The sequence below is a fragment of the Delphinus delphis genome, chromosome 14 (genome assembly GCF_949987515.2).
Source record: "Delphinus delphis chromosome 14, mDelDel1.2, whole genome shotgun sequence".
Taxonomy (NCBI): Eukaryota; Metazoa; Chordata; class Mammalia; order Artiodactyla; family Delphinidae; genus Delphinus; species Delphinus delphis.
This window is the reverse complement of record NC_082696.1, coordinates 26,966,300-26,976,910: the sequence shown is the minus strand read 5'-3', so window position 1 is coordinate 26,976,910 and position 10,611 is coordinate 26,966,300. Positions and strand designations below refer to the sequence as shown.

Below are 10,611 nucleotides of genomic sequence, written 5' to 3'. Positions count from 1 at the left end.
AATATCTAGGTCCTAGATGTGATCATTGCTAATAGATTGTCATTGCTACTAGGTCCTCTCAGGAGGCAGAGCTAAGAAATAAATGTATGCATATACATATATATGTACAGAAATCTCATCTATCTATCTATCTTAGATACTGTGCATTCACATCAATACCTCCAAATCTAGTTCAACACCACTGGGTTTCCATATTTGTAACTATTCTGAGAATGAAGAACCTTACTCCAATTATCTCCAAATATATTTATTTATTTGTCGATCTCTGTGTTTAATCAATGATAAGTAAGATGCATCTTCCTTTTTTTCCCCTCTTGAGAGTTTACTGTTAAACTAAAGCAGTAATTCCCTTCACACACAGAGCACATTGATTTCAATGAACTCATTTTAGAGGTCACAACATAGATGGAGCAGAGGATATGAACTTGGGCCCTGGAAGCAGACCTAGGCTCTAGTCCTGGCAGTGTACTTACCAGCTGTGTGATTTTCAAAGAATTCTTTACCTCTCTAAGTCTCCGAGGATAATAGTATCAACCTCAAGAGTGTGTTGTGAGGATTAAAGGAGTTAAAGGAGCTAATGTATAATAGCTGTTAACACAGTGACGAGCACATAGTAAATACACAATGAATGAGAGCTACTTTAACTATAATTGTATTTTCTACTTAATATAGGAAATTTTCTCTAACTTTCTAGGCCAGGATACAATTTTGGAAAGACAATTACCAATAAGCTTCAAAATTCATTAAAGCTTAGAGATAAGACAAATCGTAAAAACATTTTTATTACTCGTATCTCCATATGAGAGAAAGAAACTGTACTTAGCACATAAAAACCTATTCATACCTGACTTTCTTGGTCTCTGTTGAACATAAAGGGCAAAATTGTGCTCGATGTTACATCATCTTTTTCTGATCTGGAGTAATCATCTACCTTGAGTCAAAATCGGTTGATGAATTGCCTTTTAAAGACCTTCAGGGAATTCCCTGGCGGTCCAGTGGTTAGGACTCAGCGCTTTCACAGATGTGGGTCTGGATTCAATCCCTGCTTGGGGAACTAAGATCCCACAAGCTGCGTGGCGCAGCCAAAAAAAAAACCCCAAACAAAAAAACCTTCATCAGCTTTTATGAGGAAACAAAAGCTTTTGAGCATGCTCCGTGCGTTAGATATGAATGTGATCGGAGTAGAAATGAAGATGATGAGAGTAGGACCATAAAGGTAGACTTTATTTCAAAAGTAGTGGCCAGCAGTTAGCGGGAAATAGTGGACATAAGACGACAAATGAGTACGTACATACTTGTTCAGGTTCCCAGATGCCTAAGCCCCATATTTTTTATGTTCTCCCACTGATATGACAGAGGAATACAGGTAGCAAAAGGTGGATAACAGGCAAACCATAATCAGAAAAGCTTCCTGGCAGAGCTGTGGGCATGGGGGTGGATTTTTCTGTCTTGAGGGTCTGAGTGGGGACTAGACATGCATAATCCCACAACAGGCAAACTCAAGGAACGGGCAGACAAAAGCTCAGAGTTAAGACACTACTCCGTTGCTTTCCTTTTGTATTAGCCTGTGTGACATTCAAACTGAGTGAGCCTTCAAAGTGAGTCAACCGTGTCTGAACTTTCAATCTTCTGAGGCAAAAGGTGCTTCAACAGCAGCGTGCAGCCTCAAGGGCAGCAGCAAACAGAAAAGAAACAGTTCAGAAGTTGTGTAAGAGGGAAACCTGGAGACTGAATGTGGAATGCAAAATAAAAAAAGAATATCTGATGTCTGAAGCGTGGATGATTGAAATGGTGGTGGGATAAAAGACAGGGATGTCTAGAGGTAGAGCTGATTGGGGGAAGGAATGATAAGGTTGATTTTAGACACGGTGAGTGTGAAGTACTGGCAGGATGCACAAGTGGTATCAGCTGACAGGCACATGGACCAAGAGAACAGCCTTAGGAGGGAGGGCAGGGCTGGAAATTAAGATTTGTAAATTGGGCTAGGAAATGAATGTGGGTATGATTGCTCTTCAAGGCAGTTTCGGGGGAAAGGGATGATGATTTAGGGTAAAATCATATTGGGTGGGGTGCTGGGAAGAAAAGGAAGACTCAGTTAAGAGGATAGAGCTGGGGCTGAGGAGGGCCAGGACAGCGGCAGGACCACAGGAACTGTGGAGGATCCTGGGGGCTGTCTTTTTTTTTTTTTTTAACATCTTTTATTAGAGTATAATTGCTTTACAATGGAGTGTTAGTTTCTGCTTTATAACAAAGGGAATCAGTTATACATATACATATGTCCCCATACTTCTTCCCTCTTGTATCTCCCTCCACCCCACCCTCCCTATCCCGCCCCTCTAGGTGGTCACAAAGCACCAAGCTGATCTCCCTGTGTTATGCGGCTGCTTCCCACTAGCTTTCTATTTTACGTTTGGTAGTGTATATATGTCCATGCCACTCTCTCACTTTGTCCCAGCTTATCCTTCACCCTCTCTGTATCCTCAAGTCCATTCTCTAGTATGTCTGCATATTTATTCCCATCTTGCCCCTAGGTTCTTCTGACCATTTTCTTTTTTCTTTTTTAGATTCCATATATATGTGTCAGCAAATGGTATTTGTTTTTCTCTTTCTGACTTACTTCACTCTGTATGACAGTCTCTAGGTCCATCCACCTCACTACAAATAACTCAGTTTTGTTCCTTTTTATGGCTGAGTAATATTCCATTGCATATATATGCCACATCTTCTTTATCCATTCATCTCTGGGGGCTGTCTTAACATCCAATCCACCATGAGTCTAGGATGCCTTTCTGCAGTGTTAAGACTGAAAACTACATTTCCCAGATTTCCTTGCAACCAGAGGGTCTGGATGTGATGCAGGTTCTGAGAATCAGGCGATGTGAGTGAGGCTTGAAAGATGTAGATAGCACTTTGGGGCTGCTTCTGCTGGCAAGAAGGTCATGGGACTGTTGGCTCCCTCTGCCCTTCCTGGCCAGTGTTCAGCATTCCCACATCAGCTTCCCGAGGGACAAGGGGCAAAGGCCTGGGAATCCATGTTTTGCTTGTGTGGCTCTAGCAGAAAGTTCCATTGTGGTGGCTTCCTGATCTCTGGATCTCAGCAAAGGCAATATGTTCAGTGGTTCCAGAGGTGGCTTCCTGAATTCTCAACTTCCTCAGTGGAAGAGGTAGTAGCTCTCCTAGTGGGTTCTATCTGCTGTGATCTGGGAGTCATTCCTGAGGGCCCAGTCTAGAGCATGCTCTTCAGTCCTTCCAACAATTTTAACAGTGTTTAAATCCCCCTCTGCTGAAAATACTGTGGTGGTTTCTGTTTCCGCAACTGACCTCTGATTTGATACAAAATCCACTGGAGAAAGGATATTCCAGAATAAAGGGCTAATCAATAATTCAAAAGCTGTCAAAAAGTCAAGATGAGGATTTCATGCATGCATGCCAGCATCCATCCATTATAACAATTAACATTGCTAAGTCCCTAATGGGTACCAGGTACCACACTGGACATTTGGGAATACTGTACAAAGATGAATAAAAGTCTTTCCCCTCAAGGATTCAGTCTCATGGGGGAGAGAATCATGAATATAAATGTAATAGATTGTGGCAAGCACAATGATAGAGGCATATTCAGAGAGTTAGCATTAGAAAAGAGGAAGGGCACCTAACCTAGAGTGAGACTCTGGGAGGAAAGTAGGTTTCTTGAAGGGAGAAACACAAGCTAAATATTGAAGGATGAGTCTTTTTATTTAGTTAATAAATACCGAACGCTTACTCTGGGTTAAGCATGGTGCTAAGATCTTTATATGCTGGACCTCATGGAATCCTCCAAACATTCACATGAAGTGGAGAGTATTATTAGCAGAGGCAACAGCATTAGCAAAGGCAGGGATGAGAAACACTGTTCCAGCTGACACCTGCAGATAGGGCCCCATCTCCCACCCTCTGCAAGACGGTAAGAGCCCAACTTTGATAAGACAACAAACCCAGATGAGTTTCACATGGACCAGCACCTCTCTTCCAGCTTTTTGTAGTTTTTTACCTCTCTGGCCTGCTCAGCCTCCTTATTCCCTCATTCTCCCCTTAAAACTCTGTTTTAGATTTGCTTTTATCATAATATACCACCAGGTACTGATGTTATGCAGGAGGGGACGTAGAGCCTTAGCTGCCAGCTTTTACCGGAAGGTATCTACCAAATGAACTTGTGACTGGTGATTAAATTGGCCTAAAACAGGCTGCAATGTTGTGGAAAAGGAAACTAAAAGCCCGTGCACCCTCATTCCGTGGAGAGGGTCATATTTGATCCCTGAGACCTTCCCTTAATGTAGTGCCTACTGAGGGCCTCTTTAAGATCAGTAGGTGAATACTGATCTTCAAGGGCTGGACAGAAAGCATTCTAGCCATCGTAAAGGTCAAGGTCATCCTCTGGCAGTGTAGTTAACAAAACAGAGTTAACAATTTTCTACCACTTCTAATTAAAACTTGATTACTTAGAGGCATTCAGTTTGCTTATGATTGCTTAAGTTAAATATAAATGAATAAAGGAAAACCTAGCCAAAACAGAACTCCTGCTCTAAATTTTAAATCAACCTATTCTGTACGCCTGTTCAGAGGAAGCTGGTTGAGGTTAAATGAAGAACAATTTGAAAACTCAAGAATCAACCTAAGTGAAGTTATAACATATGAGAAACCTAAAAGCAAAAATATGTCATACACATTTTATTTGGTGTTCCATGCTAGGTCGATTAAAAAAAAAACAATTTGGTTGAACAGATTTTTCTTTTAATATGACTATGTGTACATGGACAACTGAGAATAGGGAAAAACCCCAAATTAATGTTTTTAACAAATTACAGCTGTTACTAAAGACGGTATGCTTGGATTTTAAGGAAATGGTCCAATAAATGAACAGCCCCACATTCAATCTAGATTAATCAATCCCACTTTGAATAAAAACACATTCTAGTGGCAGAAGTTTACCTTTTTTAAACACTCCATAATAAAAAAATGCGTTCCCTCAGTGTTCTCTCTCCTTCAGTATTTAGTTATTAGTAGTCTCTCAAATGGCAAAATAAAATTGAATTTATATTATCAAATGAAAGTGCAAGTTTGTACAGCCAAGCTCAGCAGCGAAAGTGAAGAAGGATGAAGGGTGAAAGCTGATGGATGCCACGCAGAACAAGGACCTTCATGAAGGTATCATCCTGCCGTGTCCTGGGTGCCAAACACAGTCCACATTCCATCATTTTTTCATTGCTCTTAAACGAGCAAAACCAAATTCTCTTTTTTATTTAAAGAAATATTAAATCTTTATTCTCCCCCACCTCCAAATAATTTGTGATCAGGTAAGGCAAAGGTAAGTCCCACCATCACTGGGGACAGCAGCAATAAACAGACTTCAGAAATAGCCCTGAATCATCAACAACATTCTTTCATGGTAACATAAGGAATGCATCTCATAAATCAAATTCTGCAACGTTGTCACATTGTTCTAATTTATTTGATTAGTTTATCTGAAAAAAACTTTATAAATACATTATTTAAGAGGACAGTAAATTATTTTCTTGCTCTGAAAAAATAATGTTCTTTTTTTTCACATTTTAAAACTGTTGAGAATGTTTTGCAAAAGGAGATGCAAGAAGAATGGGACAGTGGGGTTTGCAGAATGTCCACGTACAAGTTGCATTTACAAGAACCTGGTAATCTGCTTCTACAAATAGAGCTCTTTGCAATATAATATTTAAACAAACAGGCTTAATTTAAACATCTCTCCTATTCACTCTACTTGTTGAACCAAGAGGTACTTATATTTCAAGTATTACACTGTAAAAGGTAAAAATTTTTGTGCCAATTTTACATGTTAGCTTTTAAAGTCCAAAATATCTATGTGAAAAATCATGCCTACTCGGCCCATTTCTTTTACAGCCAAATGCTCTCATCTTTTAGAGAATGCAGAAAAATATTGATTTCCTAAGAAGGAGCACACTGGAAAAAGCTATTTTAAAGTACTGAAGAACAAGGGAGGATTTCTTTTTCTCTATTGGCGAAAATTATTAGAAAAGCTATCCAGTCTGTTGTCTTTAGCTGGTTTTAATAAAGTTTTTCCAAAATGATGGTCAAGAAACCTTTAGAAAACGGGGGAAGGGGAGATGCTCCTTTGTAGCATGGAAGGAATTCCATTAATTGTAGAAATTCTTATTAAATTTCTGCTTTGGTTCTTTAGAAGAAATGCTCATATAACTTCTATATTAGGAGACAGAAAAAAGAACAGATTAATATGACATTTATCTAAAATCTTAAAGAATACTACAGTAATATCTTACATTCCTAAAACTTTACCATGCTTTTATATACATTGTCTTATATAAGAATAGGCAATTTTATCAGGATCCGTGGTCTTATATGTAAGTGAATTCTACCACTAATAGGAAAACATGTCCTTTTCTTTAACTTAGGCAATATATCATTTCCTTTTCCAAACTGCGTTAAGTCAACTGTACTTTTCTTTGAGAACAGGGACTTTACATTCGTCTTGAATCCTCAGTCCCCGATACTTCGGGTTCCAGCCATATGTTGGAGGTTACATAAATGTTGGTTGATAAGTAGTCATGACCACAAAAGAAACCTAACACCACTTAATATCACAGACACTGGACTATGTTCCTAGAGAAGGTATGGAAGAGTGAGAATGAAATGACAGGTACATCAAAAGGTGATTTAAAGCCTGGCGAATGAAGCAGGAAGTCACCTGAATGTTCCTTCCATCTCTCTGAACCTGTGACATGACAAAGCAGGAAGCTGTACCAGGAATGTTTCCACCAACACACAGGTAATCAGATTGTTCTCAAAGGCTTAAGAGTCAGAATGTCAGGCTTTATAGCTTCCACTCACAGCTGGACCTTCTTCCTTTTACAATCTAGAAAAGTAGATCACTAAAGGGAAGTTACACTCCCCAGGTCAATATATTAGAGAAGGAAAAAAGACTAGCTTCATTTGGATAGGAGGTTCAAAGTTGGCTTTTTCAACCAGTTTTAAAGTGGGAAATATGTTAAAAGTGCACAGATGGAATCTAAATGACAAAACAATTTGACCACAAATAATGCTTTACTGACTCATCTATAAACATCCTGAATTTGCTTGGCTCTCTTCATAACAGTATAAAAAGATGCTGGTCAATACATGAAAGTGAGGTGCTGGGAGAGAAGCTGATAGAAATCAAAGAGGTTTGAAAAGACATGGAGCTGGATTATCCCACTTGTTCTTGACACTGATGGGACTGTGCTGTTGAGTTACTATGAGCACTGCACTGGTAATTTTTTTATGTTGCTATTTCTCTGGGTCCTGTAAAGCTATTGTTCTTTTTACACAATGACTTCAGGTTAAGTGTGAGTTCCAGAGACAGGGTATAAGAGAGTCACTTGCAGTTTCAACAGCTACGGTCACTCAACAAGGGATGGAAGGCCCTTGGGCTCAGTATGCTCCTAGTCTGGAATATTAGTCGCATTACCTTAAATTGCAACTATCTTATTACATTTAAAAAGGACAACAGTATATCATCCCAGGTTGCTAAACCCAAATGAGAGAAAAATGGTGGGAGAACATGTTGGCAGTCTTAAAATGTCTGAAGAGCTGAGAAAGATGGAATAGAAACCAAATAAACCTTTTCTCTAGTGGACAGAACTAGGTTCAATGGCCACTCAGTTATGGTCTTCTGTCTTAATATGAAGCGTGATCTGGGCACGCAATATGAAGCACTGCCACTGGGCAATGAGTGCCGCTCCGTGAGGAGAGGCCCATGGATACCCAGTGGGTGCTGCGGGCCGAATTTCTACACTGAGTGGGAGAACAAGAGCGGCCCTAGAAGTTGCCCAACCCAACTCAAAATCGAACTTCTAATGACCCATGCACAATCTCTTCCACGTGGCTTATTTGGTCCCTTGAAGGACAAAGTGTGCCACAGTCACACAGCAGAAGGTTCATTCCCTCTTGGGTGTCACATATTTATTTCTGATGATTACTGAAGGGAGTTCGAGGCAAGCTTACCTGCTGTTTGCTGTGTTTGAACACCATCTACCTGAGGCAGGGTCCCAAGTGTCCCTTCATCACCAAAGGCCAAAATAGGATTCAAAGGAATGTCTGGACTCTCGCTGTTGGTGACCTCTAATCTGGGTGGTTTAGATCCAATGGGTAAATTTATAATTTCTTCAAAATCTTCATTCTGAACTGATATTCCATTTTCATTTGGTTGTTTTTCCAAATTGGGAGTACTAGGGAGTTTGAAACATCAAAATCAAAAGGAGTTCATATTAAAACTGGAAAACATTTTTAGAACAAGCTGTTTTATAATAAATACTTTTATAATCTTACAATCGAAATGTTAGAATGATTGACCTCATCATTACTAACAAAAATGGTGAATTCTGACATATTTGTACTTTAAATTCTTATTTAAAAAAACAGCTTTTAAAAATAAAACTTACCAAGTGGACCAAGTTATCAATTAGAATAGATCCTCATCATCAACAGTTCTACATATATTTAACATGCCTGTCTACTGCAGGCATTTTATATCTCTTTGTCTTATAAAGAATAGCCCTTATTAGGATCTGTACTTCAAAGATGAGGGGATTATGGGGGGGATAATTTGCACAAGTCACACAACTACTGGGAGACAGTCCAGATTGAACGCGTGATCTCTGGTCCTATGTTTTTCTCATAATGCCATTTTTTATAGTCCCAGCTATTCAAATTCCAGCCCTTCCTGGATGCCTCCAGCTTCCTAAAACATGTGCATAATTTTATAGGTAAATTGTTGAAGACCAACCTTCTCATCTTTGCCCCTTAAATATGCCTCTGACCTCACCTTATTCTTATTAATTCATGGTTAATATCTTGGATTTTTGAGCTACATTTTTTTTTAAATAATTTATTTTATTTATTTATTTTTGGCTGTGCTGGGTCTTCGTTATTGCATGCAGGCTTTCTCTAGCTATGTTGAGCAGGGGCTACTCTTCGTTTCCGTGCGTGGGCTTCTCACTGCAGTGGCTTCTCGTGTTTCAGAGCACGGGCTCTAGGCTTACAGGCTCAGTAGTTGTGGTGCGTGGGCTTAGTTACTCCAAGGCATGTGGGATCTTCCTGGACCAGGGCTCGAACCCGTGTCCCCTGCATTGGCAGGCGGATTCTTAACCACTGTGCCACCAGGGAAGCCCTTTGAGCTACATTTAACTGGCCAACAAATTCTTAGTTTCTACCTATAGTTTCTCTTAGGGTTTTCTTTTTTGGCTGCGTTGGGTCTTCGTTGCTGTGCGTGGGCTTTCTCTAGTTGTGGCGAGCGGGGGCTATTCTTTGTTGTGGTGCGCAGGCTCAGTAGTTGTGGCTCGTGGGCTCGGAAGTTGTGGCACACGGGCTTAGTTGTTCCACGGCATGTGGGATCTTCCCGTACCAGGGATCAAACCCGTGTCCCCTGCGTTGGCAGGCAGATTCTTAACCACTGCACCACCAGGGAAGTCCCTCTCTTAGGTTTTTCACTCCCTTTACACACTCCGTAACCAAACAGGCAGCCCGTTAGGTTATATGTTCATTATTATGCTTTACAATGCAGCAAAACAATGCCTGTGCACCAAATGAACGCTAGATTAATTTTATTGTTCACTTGATCTGACTGCAGCAGTAAACATATTTGCAAACTTCATAATTTGTTCAGTGGCTCATGTATAAAAAATGACCCTATTTGACAAAATTCTAGAGTTAAAATTTTCAAATGGAAAATATTAATAAGACTAAAAATGTGAAACAAAAATCATGACGGTTTTAACTTCTAATACACACTCATCATAAACAATGTTTACCTGCAGACAGAGATCTATGGAAGAGATCAGAAAGTCAGGTCTCTACTGTCAGTAATGCCAACAAATTGAACTTTCGTAAGTTAGTCTTTTTCCGTCTCCTTCCCAAATGGTGAAAATGAAGCTAATAGACATCTAATCTTTCCATTTTTTTTTTTTTAAAGGAAACTTTGCTTTTTTTTTTTCCCTATTGAGGAAATAGTTTACTTTCCCCAGTCAGTGAGATACATTGACTTTGTGGAACATATTCTAAAACATTTCTGATTTGGATATTATGGTATTTTTTGTTAATTATTAAACCCTTTCTTCTAGAAAAAAAATAAAGATGCCTGACCTAAGTGCTTCACAAGGTATTGCAGGGTATGTTGAAAATATTATTTGTAAAAGTGCCGTGGAAGAGAACATAAAAATATTATACAGATTCAGACTATAACGGTGCGTTTCCGCTATTTCACTAAGGAGGGGAGAAGAGGCTGGGCATCACAGTAGCCTACATTAGCGCGTGTGCGCTCGCACACACACCCCGTCCTAATACCCGCCGTTATAGTGCTTGCGCTGCCACGCCCTTCCTCCTGCTCTTTCCCAGTACCAATGGGCTTTCTGTAATCAGGGGAAGAGTTTTGGTTCCCATCCCAGAGAGATTTTTAAGTAGAAGTTTTGGCAAAAGAAATGCATCTTCAAAGCCCTTGTTCCTTGACCATGTCAACTCCCGTCACCTTCCAGGCCTGCGTGTGCTGACAAGCTGCAATGGCAACGCCAACCCCAGGCTTGAATCAAC

General features: G+C 39.9%; 1 protein-coding gene across 6 annotated transcripts in view; it reads right to left on the bottom strand.

Annotated features, from left to right (window-relative positions):
* Positions 1-2,745: 2,745 nt before the first annotated feature.
* The window catches only part of MAP7 (microtubule associated protein 7), a 165,329-nt gene continuing 157,463 nt past the window's right edge, over positions 2,746-10,611 (bottom strand). For all 6 annotated transcript variants that reach the window (XM_060029915.1, XM_060029913.1, XM_060029912.1 and 3 more), the window contains 2 exons: positions 8,032-8,255; positions 2,746-6,231 (listed from right to left, as the gene is read on the bottom strand). In XM_060029915.1, coding sequence (XP_059885898.1) covers positions 6,221-6,231; positions 8,032-8,255 — 235 coding nt within the window. In that variant the 3' untranslated portion in view covers positions 2,746-6,220. The remainder of the gene's footprint in view (positions 6,232-8,031; positions 8,256-10,611) is intronic.